At 43.9% G+C, this 26,451-nt stretch overlaps 1 protein-coding gene across 1 annotated transcript in view; it reads right to left on the reverse strand.

Annotated features, from left to right (window-relative positions):
- Nucleotides 1-6,029: 6,029 nt before the first annotated feature.
- Nucleotides 6,030-26,451, reverse strand: part of LOC101975466 (SHC-transforming protein 3) — an 84,410-nt gene continuing 63,988 nt past the window's right edge. The window contains 1 exon segment of the mRNA XM_078036164.1: nt 6,030-6,470. Within this exon segment, the coding sequence (XP_077892290.1) occupies nt 6,342-6,470 (129 nt within the window). The 3' untranslated portion in view covers nt 6,030-6,341.

The raw sequence follows: 26,451 nt of genomic DNA on the forward strand, positions 1-26,451 counted from the left end.
AAGTCAAATGAACAGAACATTCCACTTGCAACTCACACATAGTTGTTACCAAAAAAAAAAATGTAACTCATTGTTCAGAGATGGATTTGTCCATTCATTTCTGCTTGGTTAATTGCTGCTTGATTTCAGTGGTTAAGAGATTTTGGTTGCAGTAAAAAAATGTCTACTTGTGTGTGAATTCATAACCTTGAAAGCTCAGAGCGACTGGTCTTGCTCCCCAGTGTGTATTTTTCTATCTACAACAGTCCAAGGTGAGACAACCAAATAGATACTTGAACACAGGATTGTTTCATTTCCTGTGGTTTTTTTCTGTGAAAATCTTTCTCCAGGCCCTGGGGAAACACTTATGCATTTTACGTCCAGGATTCATTTATTCAGGGCATCTGAGATCACTGAGGAAGAAAGAAGGGAGACTAGGAGCCTCTCCCCTCCCCTCCCATCCTTCTGATGCCAGTGTCTCACCTGCACCAGGGGAGTCCTGAGCCTCTCTTATCTCCTACCTCCCAACACTGTTGCAAGTGTCTTCTGACATTCGTGTCAATGCCCAATGGGCCAAGCCTTCCCAGCAGCCCCAGACTGACCAGGTCCTGTTGAACTTGGATGCACCAGTATTGCAAGGCTGGTCACACTCCAACACCCTCCTGTGTGTGTGTACATGTGTGCTCGTGTGTGCATGTGGGTACCCATGCTGATTTCCCACTGGATTAGAAACTCAGGCAGAAACCCTGTATATTTCCTTCTCTATTCCACAAGCCCAGTGCAGGGCCTGCCACCTAGGAATTCATGCACAAATGAGGGTGAGAAGACTGCTTACAAAAGGGGTTGTGCCCATCAAATGCAGCTGCAGCCAGGGGGACAGCCTCTGGTGGCACTGCAGGGAGCCCTGTGAGTCTGCCCTTGCTTTGCCTTCCCTCTCCTCTTTCCTTTCTCCTACTTCTGCCATCTCCCTCCTCAGGCTTCCCTCACTGTCTTCTCTTCCCTCTTGTCCCTCTGTCATGGTCCACAGTGGCATCCTCCCACCCTACTGTCCTGTGTTTTGTTCCTGCTCCTTGTGTGCTAGGTTGCCACCAAAGTTGTCTATTAGTTACAAATCCCAGGGAGAAATCTGATGGTGCTCAGCAGAGAACCCACCTGCCTGCAGGTACACATGCACACACACAGGCACACACAAAGGCATATCTGTTTAAATCAACACAAGTATCTATCTATACACGTGAATATACATGTGCAATTCACATTCACAGGTCCTGGTATAAAGTTGCAATTTTTCTGACTGCTATAAAAAATGCCAGTTTTAAAACTGTGCATTTGTTGCTTGCAAACTTTATAAATATGTGTAAACCCCATTATAAATAAATCGTGGCTAGCAGATGGCATTTTTATCTACCAGCAATGGTGGCGAGGAGTTTATAAGTGCTTATTAATCCTCTGCTTTTGAATTCACAGCATGGACCCTGGGAACTACGACACAAAGGAGGGTATGAAGACTTCATCATAAAACAGAGGATGGGGGGAAGCCACCAATAAATGGCAAAAACTCTCAAAGACAATCAGCTGCATCAATATCACCTTGTGTGTTGGAAATGCAAAGGCTCAGGCCTCAGTCCCGATCCACTGAGTCAGGGACGGACGCAGGCTGCAGAATGTGGTAATTTGTGGGTGAACCAGCAAGTTCAGGTGGTTCCAATGCCTGCCTTTCATGCCAAGTTTGTTTACTAAGAACATCTGTCTCTGCCCAAGGACTTCCTAGATGGCGAAGTGTGCTCAGGTGTACTCAGGGATGATGAGAAACTGGCCCGTAAAACAGCCTTCCACCAATGATGGGCTTGGTGAATAAAGGCCCACTTTCCACCTCTGTCCCCTCCACTGGGCTGCTTCTGAGGTATCTCCCAGGCCTCCCAGGGGTGATGTCCCAGTGTCCACAATCATGGGAACTTGACAGTGCCACCTTACTGTCTCCTTTCCCCATGACTGCTGAGATCATTACCCAAATAAATTAGATACGCTTTTAGCCTCTTCAGGTTCTGCTTCCCAAAGAACCCCAACTAAGTCAGAGGAAACAGGAGAACCACCCCTTCCATCTGAATGACTTTGTGCCTTCTGACGTGGCACATAGAGGGAAGGCCGGAGGACAGAAGCACTTCTTGCCATTTTCATGGGGCTGAGCCTCATGTGCAAGCCCTAGAGGACCTTGGTATGTCCTGCGTTCTTTCCTAGATTCATCCACTGACTACCGCTATTTTCCAGAAGGACCCCTAGCTCCAGTTTCCTCATCTGCAAAACATGGGTCCCCTTCAACTGGACCATCCTGTAAAGCTCCCTCATTATCCTGGAAGAAGCCACCAGGCTTAGGTTTTCACTGTGTTCTGGGAATGGGATTCTCCTCCTTTGCCTTTCTTAGAAAACACTTCAGAAGTTCCACGAGAACCAGAGTGCTATTCTGAAACCCACCGCAGAGCCTTGTCTGGGTGCAGTGATCTATTTTGCAGTCTTTCCAGATCCTCCTACCCACTTCCAATCTGGCTGTCACCATCCACAGAAAGGGATTTACAGATGGCATGCAACCTTGGGCCACGGAGAGAGAACTGGTGTGCGCTTTTGTGAATGAAGAATCTCAGCAAGTATCTGCTGACACGTCACACATTCATCACTCCCGACACTCTCACACTGGGACTCTGTGCAGCCACTAGGTGGTGTGGAGCTAGCCATGGCTCAGAGAACTCCAGCTACTGATCTGCCCAGGCCATGTCAGGCCGGGCAGGCTGGGGCTGAGGACAGACGGGGTGCCCACCTGCTGCTGGCACTACCCCTGAGATGTCTACTCTGCCCAGCTGGAGTTCATGTGGCAGCCGCTGCAGTGGAAATGAGAACTGGGACTGCCCTGAACCTCACGTAGATAATGGGGTCATCTGAGGAAGAAAAGCTTCATGGCAGCACTGGGCATCTTCAGAACCCTCGAGAGGTGGGGAGACCAGACATGTGTCAACAAGGACCCTAAGCTGACGGGCCGTTCTTGGGTCCACTCCTCAAAGGGCCTGTCCCTTCCTCCAAGCTGGGCCTTTACATCCACTCATGGCCTATCAGTTTTTGTCTTCATTAAAAATTATCTGTGACTCCCTCTGCCACCAGGCAAGCCTCAAGGACACCATCACACCTGGCCCGATGAGACCTTGGTCCGTTTACCCCCACATCCAAGATGGCCTTAAACAGGACAGTCACTCATGCAGGTTGAGCAGGAACCCGACTTGTGGTCCTGCAAATGTCAGAAGCCCCACCCACGGTGACTTAAGCTTGGGATTTCAGATTGAGTCATGAGACCCTGTCATCTGTCAGCCGGCTCACCCGATGCTACAGGGAGCCTCTTCAGGGACAGCCTGAATCCAAGCTGACTTGGACCACCATGACTACCCCACAGGAGCCTCAGAGCTTCAGTGGGACAGAGGTGTCATCTGGGTTATTCATCCAGGCGGGCAGAGGTTGGAGCGGGTGGGCATGGGTCTCCAGGGTCACTGTGCCAGAGCAGAGAAGGGCATTTGAAGACTGCTAGACCCCATCTGGCACTCCCAGAAGAAGCAGAGTTCTGGGTGGGGTGGCGGGAGGTGCTCGTGAGAAGGGGAGAGGGCTCTGGCATACTCCCACAGGCCCAGAGTGGCCCGGCACAGACTGTGGCTACTGTGCCCAGGGAGTCAAAGCTCCGTAATGCACCAGGAGTGCTGATCTGCCACCCTGCCCCACCTGGGCAGAAATGCAGTCTGAGATTCACCGGGGAAGCAGAGCCCAGGCTGGGGAGGGAGGAGGCTCCATGAGGTGTGCCTCCAAATCCTCAGCTCCAGGCACAGGCTGGCACACGGCAGGGCTCCGGAAACACCGGATGAGCAGCACAGCTCTGCTGGCAGCTGGCTGCATTACCTGGAGCCAGCCTCCGCTGCCCACGTGGGAGTGAGGCTCCTGGGAATGCCCCATCACATTCCTTGGAAGGAATGTGGCAGAAGAGATGTGATTACCCGTGGGTACGCTACCAAGCTTTACAGAATGAAGGGAATAGAGATTAGAAGATCCCTGTCATTTGCCACATCTCAAATCTGCTTTGAGATGTCGTTGCTAAAAGGGAATGGGTTTTTTTTTTTAACTTGACATTATTTCAGTGTGACCCATCTTGTCATCTGAAATCCAAATCACGTATTTTAAATTAATAGTGAAATGTAAAAAGATTTGATCCCAATACTTTGGATTTTATAAACTGATTTCCATGCAGGAAAAAAAAATATATGCTGTTTGTCATCCACTAAACCAACACTGACTTCAGCTAAGAGGGCTACTAGAACCATGGACTTCTTACTCCCCCAAGAGGAAAATAAAATAAAACGGTTCTTAGCTTTGGTTTTCTATGGGGCTAGTGCCACTGAAAATGAAGATCTGGGCCTTTCACAAGTAGGAGATGAAAGCATGTTCAAAGAAGATGATTTCACAACATTTTTATGTACAGTAGATGCTCACACTGGAGAATCAGAACAGAATATGTGTGTGCTGGGGACAGCTTCCCAGGGGACAGGCGTGAGCTGCCTCCAAGCCTATGTGGTCACAAGGCAGGAGCCTGAGCAGCTGCTACCAGCCACTTGGTCAGTGCCACTGCCACTGGATGACATAGAGCAGGGTGTCCAGGCTGTGCCTGAAATCAACAATGTAGGAAGTGCCAGGTGGTCTGCATTAGTGCCAGGCTCTCCAGAGTTCCAATCCACCACAGAACATTCTAGAAGACTGACTCAGCCATCAGCTTGGATTCCTTGGACCCTTGGGACTTACCCAACCCATCCTCATCTATTAACTCCACACGTCCCCAAAGCAGAAGTGGAGTTCACACACTCAGCCTTAGAACTTCACAAACACGACTCCCCAGATACACTTAAGTGGCCTCTTAATTCCTCTCCAAGCACCTAGTTCTACAGGACCCAGCTCTCGGTTATGAACAGAGAGTCATTCAGTTCGACTGGCCAGGGATGACAGGTGCTAACAGGACCTCACCGAGACCAGGGTGACATTGGAGGAGGTGCCCACCAATGACAGAATCACCCAACTATGTTGGAAAAGACAACAGGGCAATCTCAGCCCCAATATTTTTTAAAAGTCATAAGCATTGCCGACTTCCCAACACAAAAGGATCTATCCGAAAATGACAGCATTTGATCTGGAAGGAAGAGAGTCAGGATGAAGAGCTGTGGCCTGGGGCACTCACCCTGTCCTCTGAGCCTCTTGGAAGCCTTGTGAGGCAGCAAGGTGGTCACCATCCCTCACTCCAGGGGTGGAACCTCCTCCTGAGCCCATCCAGACCCAGGAGGACCAGCCAGTGAGCGGGTCCAGGGCTGAACTCTGCACACTTGCATGCATCAGCCCTCCCCTCAACGCTAAGACACGTTTTTCCCTCTATTGAAGACAAAGGGTGGGTGTGGGGCTGTTTCATCTGCAGCTGTTACAAGCAGCCTGTGATCAACCCACTGGCTAAGAATTTGCCCCCGCTGTCTTCCACACATCCTCATTTGATCATGAGCCACATCTGCCAGTCAAGATCTTGATGCATGATATTAATTTTGTGCCATATTTGGCCTTACATGAATCCTGGCACATAACTGGGGTCAAGAGAGACAAGTGCCCATGCTCAGCAGAACCCAGAGGAGCTGAAGCATCTCCTGCTATCTGGCCAAGCTGCAGCAGGTGGTCCTGTGGTGGAAACCCTGTGCACACAGAGCCCCGTGGTGCAAGGAGCAGGGAAGGCATCACCCAGGAAGTGGAAGGAGGAGGCCGACTCAGCCAGCCCATTCAGTCTCAGAGCCAAGTTCATAATAGTACTTCAAATGCAGGGTTAGACACTCTTTTGACAGCTTGCTGCCTTATTCTATTACAATTCTGTGTTTATTATCAAACCTCCTGCTTCCCTTTGTATTGTGCTTATTAAGTAAAACTGCAGGTTACACCTTCCTAGTGAAATTTCCCAGTGGAATAGGTCGGTTGAGTTAAATTTTTGCCTGGACAACTACAGTCAAACTTTTTTTTTTTCATTAAAAACATACAGCACAAAACATTAGTCTTACATCATCTTTCTTAGTCTTAAAAAATATAAATATAGAGGGATAATTTGTACAGGATGTATAGGTATGTACACCTTTAATATGCATATGAGAAATTGGGAACACGTTTATGAAACTTGAACTTGAAGGAAACCTGCCTTTGGGGGCTTTTGAAGAAGGCTCTGTGCCCTCAGGCAGCCACCCCAGTCCCTGGAGTGGGCGACTGTTGCCCCAGGTCCTCCTGACCTGGTGCAGGCGTTGGAAGAGGGCCAGGCCGGCTCACTGCTTCCTCTCCACTGGTTGCTGGAGGCAGAGTTCGCTCCCAGCAGAGATGATGGGCAGGCTGCTTTCAAGGTGGTGGCTGATGAGGTGGCTGATACTGTCAAAGACCCTGTCCTTCATCCGGATCTGTGCGGGAAGCAAACAGAAAGTTGAGCATGTCTCATAGACAGAAGAAAAGAAAACACCATCTGAATCCAGAGCCACCATCTGAATCGGCCCAAGGGCAAAGGCCTTTCTGGACTCGGGAACCCCAGACTTCAGAGATGCCATCTACCCAGACCCTGGTCACTAAGTGCAGCTGGTTCCTTCAGTCCATTTCATCTGCCCACCCCTTGGAGACAGAGCCCTGAATGTCCCAGCACACTGCTCCGTGGACCCTGTCCACCTTGTTCCTCCATCCTGACCACACTGGGGCACAGCCTTCTCCAAACTATGCAGCCAGGGGCTACCCCACCTCCGAAATCATTCCCTCCCTCACAGAAGCTCCTGCCCAGCCTCCCTGCACTGAACCGCGGGGTCTAAGGACTCCTGTGCCCTTCTCTCCCACAGGCACAGTTGTTGCCTGGCTGTGGAAGTGCTTCCCCCTGAGAACCTGGCTCAGCCTCAGCCTCGCGGACAGAACCTCCAGGGCCTCTCTCCCTCCACTCCTCCCAGGCCGGCCCCAGAGCATATACGCTGCCCTCACGGGGTGGGCCTGGCTGAGACAGGGGGGGCTGTGCTCCGTGTTCCTGGGCTTTCCGTTCTCAAGTCGAGCACGGTGTGTACCCCATGAATCTTTCCTGAATATACAAATGGGAGGTAGAAGAAGGGTTAGCACCCTGTTCTGCTCACTGGCCTGTACTGTGGTCCCTGGGGATCATAAGCCACCTCTCCCTAGAGTCGGTGACTTTTATTGCTATACCAGCTCACCTGAGAGCAGCTCAGCTTTGCTCCTTTGAAAAGTGGGAGGTGGGAAGTGGATGCCTGGCTGGACCCATGTAGCCCTCACAAGCCAGGATGCCCCAGTGCCCTGGCCTCCTTCTGCAACTTTAGGAGATTGCTCTTCACCAGCATGCATATGAGTTGTCAGGAGCTCATCCTCTCTCTGAGGTGTATGCACTGCAAAGCTCACCCAAGGTGCTCTGAGAAGTGCAAGCCACGTTCTCAGGGCTCTACCAATGAGCAGCTCAAGGTAACAGCAGAAGCTTTGAAATGAGGATATTTTCCCCTACATGATTTCCCTTCACCTTTCTCTGTAAGCCCTGGAGCAGGAAGAGACTTCCTGAGCTGCAGAGGCCCCTGCTCCATGGGCATCCAGCCTCACCAATGATGAGATCCATGGGATGAGCATAGAAACAGATCTTTCCCGCAGGACTTCCCAGCACCTTCTCATGGAGAAGGTTGTTTAATTCTCTAGAAACTCCCTGGAATTTCTGACCCAAAAAAGACACCCTGGGTGATGCATTGCTAAGTATTTAGAATCTGGGGCACTTAGAAACTCAGAGTAAGAGCAGTATTCTTTGGGTGTTGCCTTAACATTAACCCCTTGTTTCTATTTTTTTTTTAATAATATGTTGGTTCTGGAGGAACTGGGTGGACGAAGGAAGGACTATGACAGAAAGTTCCTGAAATAGCCAGGCCAAGGCCCAAGCCACCTGAGGGGCATTCAGCAACCCCACGCCCAGGCTACAGCCCAGGACAGTCCCATCAGAAGCTGGAGGAGGGGGTGGTGATGGTCCCACAGTGGTTCTAACATGCTGCCAAAGCTGAGCACCACCAGGTGGTGTCTACAGTACACAGCTGGCCAACGCCAGCACATAGAACAAGTCATAATTTACTGTTAAATTAAATAAAAGGGTCAATCCACCTAATTCCTATAAATGCTTGCTAGCACTTCAATCTGGCTCCTGCCCGGGAAACTTGCAGCCCCTAGAGCCATCTGTGTGGGTCCCCACATGGCACTAGAAATGCCAGAAGCTGATTAAAACCACCCAGCCCCCGGGACAAACCTAGGCTCCAGACACCTAAAAAGATGGTAACCCCTGACAACTCTGCAGGGCTCTGCGTAGCCAAGAGGAAATTAAAATGGAGAGGAAAACCTTCATTCTTATCAGGGTACAGAGAAGAGACCAAAAGAGGCATATATTTAAAAAGAAGAAAGGTCTAAGATCAGTAATCTAAGCTTCTACCTTAAGACACTAGAAAAAGAAAAGAGCAAATTAACCTAAAGTAAGCAGAAATAAAGACAGAAAATGAGAAGAGAAATCAGTGAAATTGAAAGCACGGAATCAATAGAGAAAATCAGTGAGACCAAAATATTAACAGAATTGTTGAGCTATTAGCAAGGCTAAGGAATATGAGTAGTGGAGGGACAGAAATCACAAGGAAAAATGGAAGAGAGTCACTGATCCCATGAACATTAAAAATATGATAAGGGAATACTGTGAACAACTCTATGCCCATGAATTTGATGAACCTACATGACACAATGGACCAATTCCCTGAAAGACACAATCTGCTAAAACTCACATGAGAAGAAGTAAATGATCTGAATAGGCCTACCCAGTAAAGAAATTGAATCAAAGGTTAATAACCTTCTCAAAAGAAAGCACCCGGCCCAGATGGGTTCACTGATGATTTCTTTTTCTTTTCTTTTTTTTTTTCAGAAAGCTTCAAGTTTTTTTTTTAATTTTACTATTTTTTTAAATACACAACAGCAGTGGAATGCATTACAATTCTTTGAGGAAAATTTATACTAACTTTCTAAAATGTCTTTCAGAAGATAGAATCAAAGAGAATACTTCCTGATTCATTCTATGAAGCTAGCATTACCGTAATACCAAAATCTGGCAAAGATATTATAGGAAAACCATAGAACAGTATCTCTGATGAACATATATGCAAAAATCCAAAAATATTATTGAATCAGATTCAACAATGTATAAAAATGTATACGTCACAACTGAGGGATTTATTTCAGATGTTTAAAGTTGGCACAGAATTAAGAATCCATATAGTATTTATTACATTAACAAGTTAAAGAAGAAAAAAAATCACATGACAATATCAATAGATACAGAAAAAGCATTTGACAAAATCCAACACCCTACATGATTTTTTAAAAAAAATCTCTCAATAAACGAGGGATAGAAGGGAAGATCCTAAACTAAAAACCTACAGCTAATATTATCACTAAAAGTGAAAAACCAAAGTTTTTCCAGTAAGATCCAGAACAAGGCAAGGATGACTTTTCTCACCATCCTTTCCACTATCATACTAGAAGTCCCAATGTCTTGCTCAATACAATAATAGAAGAAAAGGTATTCATATTGGCAAAGAAGAAATAAAATTACATTTGTTCACAGACTCATGATTAGTCTCTTAAGAAAATCTGAAAGAACCAACAACCAAAAAAAAAAAAAAAAAAAAACCTCCTTGAACTAATAAGCAATTATAGTAAGGTTGCAAGTTACAAGTTTAATACACAAAATTCAATCACTTTCCTATATATTTGCAACGAAAGCATAGAGTTGAAAATTAAACTACAATACCACTTGCATTAGCATCCCCCAAAAGGAAACATATAGGTATAAATCCAACAAAGCATATACAAGATCTATAGGAGGAAACCTATTAAAGTCTGATGAAGAAAATCAAAGAACTAAATATGGAGAAGGTATACAAGGAATTCCAAGGTATTCCATGTTTATGGATAGGAAAACTCAATGTGGTCAAGATGTCAGTTCTTTCCAAATTCATCTCTAGAGTCAATGCAAAATCAATCAAAATCCTTCCAAGTTATGTAGTATTGGCCAACTTTTTCTAAAGCTTATCTGGTTGGGGGGGAAAAGATCCAGAGTAGCTAACACAATACTGAAAGAGAAGAATTTGGAGAATTGTCTCAATTCAACTTCAGAAGTTACCACAAAGCTGTAGCAATCAAGACACTGTGGTATTAATCAAGAATGACAAATAGATCAATGGAACAGGACAGAGAGCCCAGGAACAGATCCATACAAACACTGTCAACTGAATTTTAGCAAGAAGCCAAGGAATCACAAGAGAAAAGACAGTATGAACATCTGTATTGTTATGGATAGGATATGAGGCCCCCCGCAAAAAAAAACTCACGTGTAAGACAGTGCAAGATATTCAGAGGTGGAATGATTGGGTTATGAAAACTGTCACCTAATCAGTGGGTTAATTCACTGATATGGATTAGTTGAGAGGTAACTGTAGATAGGCGGGGTGTAGCTGGAGGAGGTAGGGCACTGGGGGTGTGCCTTTGAGGTTTATATTTTGTCTCTGGGGAGTGGAGCTCTCTCCCTCTTCCTGTTGCCATGTCCTGAGCTGCTGTCCTCTGTCATTCCTTCCACCATGATGGGCTTCATCTTGGGCCCAGAGCTAGGGAATAGGCTGATCATGAACTGAACCTCTGGAACCGTGAGCCAAGATAAACTTTTTTCCATCTTTCTTGTTGGGTCTTTTGGTCACAGCAATGAAAAAACTAACCAAAACACAGGGAGAAAAAAAAAAACAGTTAATTTATCCAGAGACGGAACCTAAACTCTTTCAAACATTAACTCAAACTATATTACAGACTTCACTGTAAACCCCAACACTAGAAATTCAGAAAAATGGCAGACTAAAGGAACCTACGGTAACGGAGCTGCTCTCTGAGGCTGAGTCAAGACATGGTTCTGTAGCTGCAGGATGATACAGAGAAATTGTGGGAAAGTGCCGGAAGGCAACACCAAGAGCCAGCAACCAGGTGAAACCCAGAAATACCAGTTTTTGGATTAGAAAGAGAATTAATAATAAAAAAAAAACTAGAGTGCACCAGAGCCGGCACATCGTGGCCCAGAGGGAGGGGAATCTTTGTTCCCATAAGCTAAAAGAAAGTTTCCCAGGGAATTTAAGAAAAGCAGGCTCTTCTGTCCAGCAAAATCACAATCTCAGCAGAAAAGGCACTCTGACCCCGAAAAGTGAGCAGGCGCAGGAGAGACCTGGCATGTGCCACCAGCTCTTGTGAGAGTGGAGAGGCAGCATCACCTGAGAAAGCTTCCTTGTTTCAACTTTCTGCACAGAAAATTAGAAATCTTGTAGCTTTCCTTCTCTTCCCCTCCTTCCTTCCCTCCCTCCCTCACTCCTTCCTCCCTCCCTCCCTCCACTGTCGTGGTCTTTTCTTGCACCCAAGACCCAGTGGCCACCCAGGCTTTACTTCTCACTGGATCAGTGGGTGCTCAAGCCATGAGTCAATCTGGGCTCAGGAGCGATACTGGGTGGTGACAGGAGTCACCGCTGCCATGGATCAGTCTTCAAAGAAGAGAAAAGAAAAGGGTGTTTTTATTTGAACAAGGGGCAAGGCTGACAAGGTATTGCGGTGGGTGGGTTTGGAGTCCCATGGGATGCTGCTGCCAGAAGTACCCCCTGGCAGGCTGACCACCGCCCCCAGGCCCAGAAGTGTGCGGAGGGTCTGCTGATGCCACCTGGGCACTCCCCACACACTCTCCCCAGCACGCGGACTAGCTCTCTTGGGACTGAGGATGCAGAACAGTCCTGATCAGTACCCAGGCCACTGGAGGGACTGGGCTGACCTCAGGGCCTGCTAGAACTACCCTCCCCTTCAGCACACAGACTCCCCAGCAAGACGGGCCCAGTTTGGGTCTGAGCTGACAGAGTACAAACAGCAACTTAATTGTGTCACAAACCACCTTTAGCTTAGGAACCCTAAAATCAAAGCCTCGGAGAGAAGTCTCTCCATTTTCAAACACCTCATCAAGGAGAAAACTGAATTTTTTTAAACTATTGTTGTTGCATTATAGATTATTGTATAAAGTATTTTCTTGTGTCTTACTTTACTATTTGTTGTTTCATAAGTCTATCCAATTTTGTGTATTTTTTCAATTAATTTGAGTGTTTTTCTTGACAAATCTTCTTCTTCCACACGTGTTCCCTTCTCTTTATCCTTTTTCTCTCCTCACTTTATCTGTTTCCATTCCCTCTCTCTCTTTCTTGCCTTTCTCCCTTCTTCCAATATAATTTAGCATTAAGTATGCGGCCATTAATGCCTAACTCTGCAACCTATTCTGTACTCTTTCTAACCCCCTTTTCTCATTGGTTAGTAGAGTTGTAGAATTATGATGTTTCTAAATGTATGATGCTATAATTTCTGCTCTTAGGTTTCCACTGTCACTTATTCTCTTTTCTCAAAGCCGGGCTAGTGGTACAACTAAGCACCTTCATTACACTGATTGGATGCTTTGAAGCTAAGAAATAAACTCAGCTCAGAGTTTATGGTAAAGAGATAACTGCTTCCTAAATAAGAAGAGGAGGAACGTCACAACAGATGCAAGAACAACAGAGAATGCCCAAAAACACGAGGAAACAAACCCCTGAGACATTTCCAAAAGTTTATAACCTCCAATCACTCAATCCACAGATATTGAAGTGATGAAATGCTGGATGGTGAATTTGAAAAGCTGATTGTTAAAATGACTGACCTGTGAATTAAAAGAAGATCTCAGGAATGAACCCAAAGAGCAAAAACAGGATATGAATGAGCATTTCAGTACAGAGACAGAGATTCTGAAAAAGAAACAGTCAAAAGCCTTGGGAATGAAAGCCATAACTGAGTAAAAAACTCAGTTGAAAGTCTTGCCAACTGATTAGATTAAGTAGAAGATCATCTTGGAGCTTGAGGACAAGGTAGACAGACTTGAACATTCAGATGGTATTAAAGAAAATAATAAGAAACTATGATCAGAATAGATGAGAATAGATGGGACAACATTAAGAGACCAGACATCAGACTCACAGGTACTGAGAAAGGAGCTGAGACACAGCTTATTCAGTGAACTAATAGCAGAGAACATTCCACACCTTGAGGTTGAGATGGATATCCAGATACTGGAGGAATTTAGGATCACAGATAGACAAGACCAGAAAAGAGCCTCCCCATTATACATTTTAATTACAATGCCAAAATTCCAGGAAAAAAAGAAATAAGTTTAGAAGCTACAAGAGAGATAGCTGGGTTATATTTAAATGAAAATAACAGAAAATTTCTCTGATGAAACCCTTAAGTCCAGGAAGGCTTGGAATGATGTATTTCAAGACCTGAAAGAAGAAAAACAAAAACAAACAAACACACACACACACACACAAAAAAAAACCTGCCAATCAAGATTTCTATATCCAGCAAAAGTCTCCTTCAGAATCATAGAAGAAATAAAAACCTCCCAAGGTAAACATAAAGTAAAGGAGTTCATGACTAACACAAGAGCTCAGGAAAGGATAGGTTTCATCAGAATAGATAAGCAATTAGGATTGAAGCAAGCATTGCAAATAAATCAAAATGACAGGAAGTGATACAGACCTATCTACAATAACACTGAATGTAAATGGTCTAAATTCTCAATTAAAAGACATAGACTATCAGACTAGATTAAAAAACAAGACCCAAATTTATGATATCTGCAAGAAACACATCTCATAGGAAAAAACATCCACAGGCTGAAAGTATAAAGACAGAAAGGACATTCCATGCAACAGAAACTGCAAGCAAGCAGGAGGATCTCCTAAATCTGACAAGGAAAACTTCAAACCAAACTTAGAAGAGCCAAAGAAGATTATTATATACTGGCAAATGAAACAATCCGACAAGAAAATATAACAACAGTAAATATTTATGCCCTCAATATAGGTGCACCTAATTACATAAAACAAATGTTATTTGACATAAAGTCTCAGATAGATTCCAATACAGTAAAACTGGGTGATTTCAGTACACCTCAATCACAAATAGATAGGTAATTCAGTCATAAAATCAGCAAACACACTATAGTTAAAACATAATTTCAATCAAATGGACATAACAGGTATCTTCAGAATATTTCATTCAACAACAGCTAAATATGCTTTGTTTTCAGCTATTCATATAATCTTTATCAAAATAGATCATAATCTAGGCCACAAAGTAAGTCTTAACAGATATAAAAAAAGATGAAATAATTCCTTGCAATTTAGCAGATCATAATGGAGTGAAGTTAACAGTCAACAGCAAGAAAAAACATAGAAACTAAACAAACAAATGGAGACTGAACAGTCCACTTTTGAATGGTGAGTGGATCATTGAAGAAATTAGAGGAGAAATTTAAAATTCCTCAGAATCAAACAAGAATAGAAATACAATATACCCAAATCTCTGGAACATGGCAAAGCCAGACAGAAGAACAAAGTCAATTGGAATGAGTGTCTACTTTAAATCTGATAAAGATCTCAAAAAAATCATCTGCATGTCAAGATGTTACATAAACAAGAGAAAACTCTTTTCAAAACCAGTATAAGCAAAGAAATAATAAAGACCAAAGCTAAAATTAATGGAATAGAAAGTAAACAGATACTAAAAAGGATAAATGAAACAAGAGACGGTTATTTGAAAAGACTGACAATATTGACAAACCCTTAGCCAAGCTAACCAAAAGAAAAAGAAGAAATAGTGCTACTGTGCCTCAGATTTTCCTATGAAACATAAAGGGGGGTATTTCCAAACTCAAAGCCACTATCGCCCTGATGGCCAAACCAGAAAAGGACATTTCAAGGAAAGAAAACTACAAACCAATATCCTTGACAAAGATAAATGCAAATATTCTTAATAAAATCCTAGCAAATCGAATTTTTTAAAAAACACATCACAAAGATTAAACCCCACTATTGGGTTGGTTTCGTTCCAGGGATGCAAAGATAGTTCAACCTAAGTAAATCAATGAACATAATATACCACAGAAACAGAACCAACTGCAAAATGAGGCTCATCTCAGCAGATGCAGAGATGGCCTGCAACAAAATTCAACAACTATACGTGATAAAAAACAAAAAACTAAAAAAAAAAAAACCCTAAAGAGTCTAAGGACAGGGAAGAACTTGCCTTAACATTGTAAAGGCTGCATAAGACAAACTCAAAGGCAGGACTATAACAAATGAAGAAAAATAAAGGTCTGTCCTCTAAACACAATAAGGATGTCCACTCTCACCTCTCCTATTCAATATGGTACTTGAAGTTTTACCCAGTGCAATCAGGTAGGAGAAGGAAGAAAAGGGGACTAAGAAACAGGAGAGGATGGAGTCCAATTGTTGTCGTTGGCCGATGAAGTGATCCTTTACTTTGAAGATCCTAAAAGCTCCACCAGGAAATTTCTAGAGCTGATAAACAAATTCATCCAAATAACAGGATACAAAGTGAACCTAAAAAGCTAATAGCTTTTTTACACCCCAATAGTGGATCTGCTGAGGAAGAAATCGGGGAAAAAAATTTCATTCACAATAATGTTAAAAAAATTAAATAATTTGGAGTAAGTCTAATGAGAAGTAAAAGACCTTTATGAAGAAAACTACAGAACACTGGAAAAAGAAATCAAAGAAGACACTAGAAGACCGAAAGACCTCCCAGATTCAGGTGCAGGCAGAATAAATATGGTTAAAATGGCCAGACTGGGCTGGGATTGTGGCTCAGCAGTAGAGCGCTCGCCTAGCATGGGCGGGACCTGGGTTCGATCCTCAGCACCACATAAAAATAAAGGCATTGTGTTGTGTCCATCTACGCCAAAAAATAAATTTAAAAACATGGCCATAGTACCAAAAATGATTTACAGATTCAATGCAATCCTCCTCCAAATACCAAAGATATTCTTCTCAGAACTAGAAGAAAAAGAAAAAAAAAAGAACAGTCCTAAAATTGCTCTCTGGAGGTATGTGTGACCTTCTAAGGACAGGTGGGAGTTGGGGAGGTACACAGTGGGAGTTTGGGTGACCCACAGAGCTGCAGGCCTGGTTTGACCTCACATACTTTGTGCTGAACTAATACGCCCTTGCAAGAGATAGAGGCCACCAGACCAGCCCTTGGGAATGCTAATTGCTAACAGAATCATGTTTGTAACTTTTGGTCGAACTGTAGGGGAAGTACAGTGGTCCTTCAGCATCCAAAGGGTCGATCCAAAGAGATGCCAAAATCTATGGGATGCTCAAGTCCCTTCATATAAAAAGGCACAGAATTTGCATATAATGTATCTATAGCCTCCATTAGACTTTAAATCATCTCTGGATCACCTATAGTATCTATGACCTTGAAAATGCTAAGTAAATTCTCATTATATTACATTGTATGATGATGATTAAAAAAAAGATCTGTGTGTGTTTAGTAGAGGCACAATTTTATCTTCTGAATATCTGCACTTGGTTGAATCTGCAGACGTGGAACACATGGATATAGAGGTCATCACAATCCATTCCAGCTTTAAAACTGTGTCTCAGGAGTTGGGCCACCAGATAGAATCTCTCTCATCCCTGTCCGAGGGGCTCTCTCCATCTCCCAAATTGACCCCACCTGTGGAAGCCCAGACTGTTGTGGGTTGTGTGTGGCCTCCACGAGTCCTCCAGGTCACCAGCTGATGAGTTCCTCAAGAAACCACAAAGAAGTCCTCATCCAGCTGCTAAACAGGGGGTGCTGGGACCACCACACTCAGTGTCCCCAAAGCCATCTGTCTCCACAGATCCCTGAGTGACCACAGACAGGACCCATTCCATTCACAGAAGGGAGGACCCGTGTCCAAGGACACCAGCCAGGAACGGTCACAGCTGTTCCACAAATCAACTCCATATTTTTGTAAAACTCCACAAATCAGAGCAAAGTTGGAGAAGAGGAGGAAGTACAGGCAGGAAGTGCACAGTGGACTCTCCCGGGGACCTGCCTAGGTCCAAAGCAGAGGCCTGATACTCACCTGCCTTGGGCCCTCCCAAGCAAGGTTCCTCCAGCTCCTGCAAGGTGGAAACTGTCTGCTTCTAGCGCCCCCTTGTGGCTAGAATGGCAAAATGGTGGGGGAATTTGAAAATCTCCAGTTGGAAGGTTCCTTCGACATTTGTTTAGTCTCTAGAAACATTTTCTTCTTCATCATGGAACAACTTTGTCACACAGAGCCTTATGTGGACACCTAATATGCAAAAGCCAGGAAGAAGGCAGGAGGGGCAGGCCTCAGAGCACTCCCAGGACTTGGAGATGGATCTTCCCACCCAAGATCTCCAGTGGATAGGGAAGTCCCACAACTGGCCCAGGGTCAGAGGTGACTGCCATAATCTCCAGGTTTTTTCAATAATCAACAAAGCACAATGCCAACAACGGGAGACAGCACACCTAAATGACCCACTCCTGTGTTTCAGTGATCACACAAAGCAATTCTGCTGAACAGAGAACTCTACCCCCATCCCACCCCACAACAGAGATGGACCATGATTTTATCAGAATTAGACCCCCTTCTGAAGCCCCAAGCAGGAACCTGCATAACCTCAGGCACTGTCCAAAGGCCTTGACCTTCTCCAGGGACACAGACTCCTGGGGATGCAGACTCCTGGGGATACAAGGAGACCAAGATGCGGGGGTGAGGGGAGCCACCCCTACCCCACTGCCCTTAGGCACATGGCCTTCTCCATGCCCACTGTGTCCGCCTGGCTGTGGCTCTTCAGCTGAGCTTGCCTTCTTAGGGAGGAGTGGGCACAGGCTCTCTGGAAGTGACCCAAGCCATCCTGGAGTGGAGCAGCCGGGGTCTTCGACACAGCCAGCCACCTGTGTGGTGAGATCTGATGGGTCTTCAGGGGCAGCTAGTGTGATAAGGTCTGTCAGCGAGGTCTCTGAGCTGCTTATGATTTTTCTAATCATTTCAGGAAGAGTCTGAAAGTACAGAAAACTCGGATTCTACAGACAAAAGTTGAGTGCGGTGGGAAAGAACCAAGTCCCGGGTATCCAAAAGGCTGGGTTTATTTGGGACCAAAGATTCCCGAGAGCCCAAGGAACAACTCAGAAGTGGTGGGACATTAAAATAACTCAGGGTGGAGGAGGCTGCTCACTTTGTGGCCACTGGTAATGAAGAAGAGAGACAGGGAAGGGCCGGGATCCCCATCTTCCCTCTGAGGGCATCCCCCTGCCCCCACCAATGGCCTCACTTCCTCCCACTAGGCCCAGCCTCCTGGGGGGTCCACTACCTCCAATAGTGCCCGGCTCTGGACTAAGTCTTTAACACACAGGGCTTTGGAAGACATTCCGGATCCAAACTGTCGCACTGCCTGTTCTCACCTACCTTTCAGAAACTTAGGTAGAAATTAATATTTCCAAGTTCATTCGTCCACACGCCTAGATTACCCACTCTTGTGTTTCAGGGATCATGCAAAGCAGGACAGGATCAGAAGGGACTGCCATGCAAGAGAAAGGTCACTGTGCTTGGGCTTGAATCTTTATTCTGCTAATGGGCTCTGTTCTTGGCAACTTACCTAACATGTCCTTCCCCCTCTTTAAAAGAGTGTGTTAACTAGACCCAGGTTCCTCCACTCGAGTGACATGTGCCCTGTTGGTCTGGTGAAAGCTCCTGCTGGCGACCCCTCACTCGGGGTTTCTGGCCAGCAGGTCTGGGCAGGCTCTGACAATCTGCATGTCTGAGCAGGTTCCAGATGGTTCCAAGCTGCTGGACAGGAGAGCCACTCTGGAGACTGCTGAACTAGCATAAGGGCTCAAAGTCCTGTCCACTTCGTTTTGTGAACTGGAATCAACACACCTGCCCAAGTCATTCAGTCCCTCCCGGGATCCAGAGGGAACAAAGGGCCCTTCTCCACTGACCATGTGAACATCCTGGTGGGCCCAGCCCTTTCTTCCTGGGTGCACCATGGCACCTGCGCATGAAGAGGGAGCTCTGGCTCATTCGCCACCTTCCTTGCCCATGACTCCCAGGAGAAGCATGCTGCTCTTGTGACAAGTGACAGGAAGACAGTTTTGAGTACCTGCTGCATCCTGGCCGGTCCCCTTCTAATGGTGCCCCTGATGGCAAGGACATGCCCTTTCTGTGGAGTGTCTGTCATGTGTCCTACTTTACAGATAGGACTGTTGTCATCGTGACAAGATGAACATACACTGAGCACAGGGCACGGCTGGGGGGTGCTCAGGACGTGGTCGCTATTGCTCTTCTCTCACCACACTCGGCACATTAGCGTCACCCTGGATGGGATGTGAGTCCTGGGAAGAAGTGACCAGAGCAGGTAGGTGTTGAGGAAGAAAGGACAGCTTTCTGGGCTATTTGGGGGCCATTTGATGAGCATTTGGAAGAGGAGCACACAGAGACAGGATGGGGCAGCTGAGGCTGCCCGCCTGGACTGGGGGAAGGACTCCAGAAGGCCCTCCGGTGCCTGGAGTGAGGAGCAAGCTCCCTCTGCCTGCGGCTTGGCTTGCAATGCCTAGGCAACATCCAAGTGGAGTCACCTGCAGGCAGGCAGAAGTCCCACTTAAGGATTTCTCACTAACAAGTACACTCAGTCGGTGACAACATGATTGCAATGACAAAGGGTGACACCAGCGTGGGCAAAGCTGCCCTGATGGAAACCCAGATTCCCTGGGAACAGCTGGCACAAGCTGCTGCAGCCCATTCTCTAAATTCCTGGCTTTGCGTGGATCCACTGGGGGGCCCTGCCCCCACCCAAGATCCAAGAGCCTGAATCCAGACTAAGCAGCTGGGACGCAGATCAAAAGCAGAAGCCCTGCCCTGGCCTCTGCTGGGTCCAAAGGTCCTTCCAGGAGGCAGTGGTTGGGCCACAGTGCTGACCCCACCCTCCCTCTCCATGTCAGGTATCCGGCCTGAGACCTGGTACACCCATTGCTCGCACCCTCCTCCCCTGCCCCAGGAGAGCACTCAGTTTTCCCCCAGATTGTGAGCTTGACCCTGAGTCTCTGCAGGGGTGTGGAGGGGTGGGGGGTGGGGGGCCTGATGTTCACCCCTCCCCTGCTCCCCTGGGCTCTCTGAACAGGAGGTCCTGGAGAGGAGGATTTGGTCTGGTTCCCCCACTAGCCCCTTTCCTTCTGGTATAATTTCCCAGGCACTGAGAAGATCTCATCATCCCCAGCTTTGCTCAAGGGTATACAAAGTCTACTTCTGACAATAGAGAATATAAGAAAATAAATAAATAAAAATAAGAGAACTGACCCTGGTGATCCAACAGGAAATTCATAGAGAACTATCACCAATCAGATCCAGAGGAGAGAATCTGTGGACACATTATCTCCAACCTCCCCCAGGGACTGGACGCACTGGCCCTGGCCATTTGCATCATTTCAGAGAGAAGGAGGGGAAAGCTCCTTAAGGACTGAGTGAGGAAGATGCTAAAATCTAGCTGTTTTCGTGTCTTTCATTTTGCCTGAGTGTGGTGAGCCGTTTCAGCGGACCGTGGCCGCCATTACAAGATGGCGCCGGCTTCCGCTGTGGATTGCGACAAACAACTCCTTATTAGAGAGAGTTGGCGCGTCATTGTTTAACACCCTATGAGAAAGGTCCACGTGGCGGCTTTGCATTGGGGCTTGGTGTGCTTTATTAAGTGTGGGAGGCGCGAGCGGAGGGAGAATGCTTGAAGACATGTCTGAGTAAAGGCCTGAATAAACTGCTGAGAGAAGATTCCTGAGTCGTGTCTTCCTTGCGGGCAAGAGGTCACGACACCTGAGTTTGAAATCCTTCCTAGAATATATGGTATGTGAAGCCCTGAGAATTCAGGATCAGTTAGGAATTCCCCTACTCCCCCTTCCTGTACCCAGTAAAGAGACAAAGGAAGAATCAACTTCTAAAAAGAGAAGGAGGGGAAGAATGTGGGTGATGGGCTAACCAAAAGCCAGAAGCCTGCTGAGAGCCAGGAGGAGCCCTCTAGAATGTGGTCGGGGCTTATGGTCATCTGTCCCCCAGGCAGAAGGGTCCTACACTCCAAGTGCACTGGGCTGCAGGCACAAACCCAGCCCCTCCCCTTCCTCGCCTCCTTACAGCAGAACCAGCACTTTATGTTCAGAGAAGAGGTCAGGGAATATTGATTCAGAGAAGTCAAACATGCTGCTTGGGAAGAATTAGGCCTGAAGGAGAACGAAGGTGAGCCCAGGTAGAAGCCTCTTGAGACATACCCAGCCTCAAAAGTCCCAGCCCCCCCCATGTTTTTCTAATCTAAGAGGCAAAGCCCTTGCATTCCTCCCCTCTGTCCTTCCTCCCATCCCAACACACACATACACACACACACACCACACACATACACACACATACACACATACACACACACACATACACACACACACATACACCACACACACACCACATACACACACATACACACACACCACACACACACATACACACACACACATACACACCCCCCATACACACACATACACACACACACATACACACATACACACACACACACCACACACACACATACACATACACACACATACACACACACACCACACACACATACACACACATACACACACATACACACACATCACACACACACATACACACACACACACATACACACCACACACACACATACACACACACCACACACACATACACATACACACACACACCACACACACACACATACACACACACCACACACACACACATACACATACACACCACACACACACACATATACACCACACACACACACACCACACACATACACACACCACACACGTACACACACACGCACACACACAATCTCAGTCACTCTTCTAAAGCCCGGGACAGATGAGAGGGAAGGAGAACTGTTTACCTAGCAGAGAAGACCAACCCCGGGTGATCAGCCCAGCCTCTCCCCCTAAACCTCGCAGTGAAAGCAGCGTTAAGGTTGGATTCATGACCACATCATTACAGAACAGGAAGGGAAAGAAAAAGCTAAATGTTTTCAGAAAAGAGTGTCGCCCCAAGGAATGAAAGAGCCACTGTTGCATGGAGCTGGTCCAGGGGTGTAGCCCAGTGGTAGAACACTTGCATGGCAGGCACCAGGCCCTGGGTCTGATCCCGAGCACTGCATTAAAAAATAATCATTAAAGAAAACAAAAAAAAAAAACATAAGCACTGTGAGAAGAAAGACCCTAGTGAGCAAATCAACACCAGCCTCAGAAGATGACTTGGAAAACAGAAAACAAGAATTGAAGTCATATTAATAGCATGAAAAAAATCAAAAAGATACTGACTGCATCCTCAAAAAAATAAAGTGCATAAAAATTAAACAGGACAAAAAAATCTTTTAAAAATTAAATATGTAATCTATAAAATGATATGAATATGAATATATGTAAAACATGCAGAGACAGATAACATAACATTTATGAGGTAGTCAATAAAAGCCCCCAGAACATAGAGAAAAGTTTCAAAGAACTAGAAACTTAAGAGAAACACAGGGTGAGTCCAGGAGGAGAAACTTCTCATCTATATGTTCAGGGAGGAATTGATGTAGAAAACAGGAAATTACCAAATAAATGGTTTGTGAAACTTGCTCTGATTTACAGAGAAACACAAATCTTCAGATATAAAGAGTTATCAAGTTTCCAGAAAATGGAATGGAAGAAGTTCCACACTTAGATTCATGACCATAACATGACAGATATAATGAAAAGAGAAAAAGCTGAATGTTTTCCAGGAAAAAAAATGTAACCAGAAGGGTAAAGACTCAGATCAGTCATACTATGATGAACCATATTGTGAATCAAAAGTGACTTAAAGACACATTTTCAGACTTGTGAGAAGGAGAAAGTCTATTTGCTACACCTGTTCTGAGAACGACAATCAAGTAAGCAATCCAGTAAAATGTGACTGAATGCCAAGAAAGAAGAGTTGAGATAACAACACACGGAAACTCACCAAGGTTCAAGGAAAATGTGTCTCTAGAGTGAGGAATTCGCTTTAGAAACATATTAGTCCACTTCAGAAGAAGTCTGTCTGTCTTCATGTGTGTTCCAAACAGGAAAGGGGATGATCATGATGCTGAATAACAGTGACCACATCGAGAGAAAAACAGCTTTCTTCTCTCCAGAAAAGCACATTTAGAAACTTCAAAATTAACTTATTAAAAAAGCAGTTGCATAATAGAGTACATATATAACACAATGTTGGGCCTGACATATAGGAATGTGATATAACATCTTTGCCAATAATCGCACAAAGAGAGTGGGTTGCAGTAAATCTAGTTTGACTGAGAAAACTTCAGATGGCAAAATAATAATTATACCATGTATTGTTGGGCTTGTAACGTTAATAGATACGGTATGTATGGCAATAATTCCTCACAAGGGAAAAAGAACAGAGCTTCATAGGAGGGATGTTTTTGTAGATCACAAAATTAAGCTAGTATAAATTTGAAGGTAATTCTGGCAAGATAATGTATGTGGAACAATCACTTAAAAAGATTCAAAGGCATAATGGAAAAATGATTAAAAAGAAAAAGGCAAAACAGAAGGTACTAGGGAATAAAGATAATCAACTTATGTGCACATGTATAAAAATGGTATAATAAATCTCATGATTATGTACATAATGTACCAATAAAAAGATATAATGTGTTGATCAGAAAAAAATTAAAATGCTACATTATAAAATATTCACTTAATGCAAAGGTAAAGAAGGAATGGGGACCAAAAAAGACATGAGACATGTAAAATACAGAAAAGTAATACAGCAGATGTAAATCTAGTCATATCAATAATGATGGCATTAAATGTTAGTGAATGGATACAACAATGCAAAGGCAAAGATTATCAGAATATATAAGGAAAAATCATGATATAACTAAATGCTGTCTGAAGGAGACATGTTTTAGATCCAAAGATACAAGCAAATTGAAAGTACAGGGCAGAAAGAGGTGTATTATGCAAATAGCAGCCTTGAGAAAGCTTGAGTGCATATATTAATACTGGGCTTCAAAACAAAAATGTTACTACAGATGAAGAAGAACATTTAGTAAAAGGTCACCCTGTTAGAGGACATAGAAATCATAAACATATATGCACTCAATAACAGACCACCAAAATACATGAAGCAAAACTAACAGAAATGGGGAAAGAGAGACAAATCAACAATAACAGTTAGAGACTTCAATACCCTATTTTTAATAATGGGTAGAACAACGAGGCAGAAGACTAATGAGGAAATAGAAGACTTGAACAGCCCTAAAAACCAATTAGACCTATTTGGTATTTATGAAACACTCCATCCAACAATAGAATATACATTCTTCATATATGATTGCCAATTTGATATTTAGATAAAATGGAAAAATTCCTAGACAGGCACAAAGTATCAAAACTGACACATGAAGAAATAGATAGCCTATTGAACTATAATGATGAAGAGAATTAGTACTCAAACTACCCGCCACCAAAAAGTTAGGACCAAATGGCTTCACTACTAAGCTTTGCCAAGAATCTAAGGAAGAATTCACCAATTCTTCACAAACTCTTCCAAGAAGTGAAAGACAAAACACTTCTAAACTCACTTTGTGAGTTCTGTAATACCCTGATAGCCAAAACCAGACAAAGATACCATAAATAATAATAATAAAACTCTACAGATTCCCTTATGCATATGGATGGGGAAAATCCTCAAAAAATACTGGCAAGCCAAATCTAGGAAATAATAATAGAAAGATTATACATCCATGCCCAAGTGAAATTTATTCCAGGAATGCAAGGGTTAACATCTGAAAATTAGTTAGCATAACACAGAAATTATAAATCAAAGACACACACAAAAAAATTAACAGACATAGAAAATAATTTGACAAAATCCAACACTACATGTGTGAAAAGAAAGACTCAACAAACCAGAAGTAAAATGATTTTTTTTTCAACCTGATAAAGGGTATACACAAAAATCCCAAAGCTAACATACTTAATTGTGAAAAATTAGATGTTTTCAGTCACAAGACAAGAGGTCTGCTCTTGCTACTTCTATTTATCATTGTAGTGGAACTTGTAGCTAAGGTAATCAGGTAATGCAGAGAATAAAAGGTATCCAAGCTGGAAAGGAAAAAAACAAAACTCTATTTGCTGATAACAAGATCTTTACATAGAAAATTCTAAACTATCCATTAAAATATTAAAACCAATAAATGACTTCAGCATAAGTTTGTAGGATACAAAATCAATAGGCAGAAATCAATTATGTTTCCATACACTTGCAACGAATAGTCTGAAAATGAAATCGAGAACATTAGAGAACATTCATAAGAACTTTCTGAAATAAAATGCTTAGAAGTAAAATTAACAAAAGAAGTGCAAAACTTATACCCTGTAAACTAAAAATATTATTAAAAACTAAGAAATACATAAATAATTGGGAAGACATGTCTCTATTATCGTTTGGAAGACTTAATTGTTAAGACATCACTATTCCCCAAATTGATCTATAGATTCAATGTAATTCCCATCAGAATCACAACTGACCTCTTTGTAGACATTGACAAGTTATTCTAAAGCTCATATGGAACTGCTAGAAACCCCAAATAGCAAAACAATCCTGAAAAAGAATAATAAAGTGGATGGACTCACCTTTCCTGATTTAAAAACTTTCTGGAAAGCAATTGAAATCAATATTGTATGGTACTGTCCCAAGGTTAGACATCCAGACCCAGTGAATCAATTTGAGAGTCCACAATACAATATACTTCAATGATCAACTAATTGTCAGTAGTGGTGCCAGCAATATTCAATAGGGAAAGAACAGTCTTATCAACAAATGATGGGAAGACAACTGAATATTCACAAGTAAAAGAATAAAGCTGAACCATTACATTACACTGTATATACGAATTAACATAAAACGAATCAAAGGCTTAAATGTAAGCACTAAAACTATAAATTCTTTGAAGAAAATATAGAGGTGAATCTTTGTGACCTTGGATTCGAGAAAAGACTCAGGTATAACATAAAAAACCTGAGCACAAAAGAAAAGATAAAATGAATTTTCTCAAAATTTAAAATTTTCATGCTTTAAAGGACAGCATCAAGAAAGTGAAAAGATTACTTGCAGGATGAGAAAATAAATAATGACAAGTTATATAACTGATAATGGACTTGTCTCTAGCATATATAAAGAACATTTAGAATGTAATAATAAAATATAATCCAATTAAAACAAATGGGCAAAGGATCTAAATAGACTTTTCTGTAAGAAAGATATGGTCAATAAGAAAATTAAGAGTTGCTCAACATTGTTACTAATCAGAAAAATGTAAATCAAAACCACAATGAGATATAACTTCCTACTCACCAGGA

Source organism: Ictidomys tridecemlineatus, unplaced genomic scaffold, assembly GCF_052094955.1.
Source record: "Ictidomys tridecemlineatus isolate mIctTri1 unplaced genomic scaffold, mIctTri1.hap1 Scaffold_222, whole genome shotgun sequence".
NCBI classification, from domain to species: Eukaryota; Metazoa; Chordata; class Mammalia; order Rodentia; family Sciuridae; genus Ictidomys; species Ictidomys tridecemlineatus.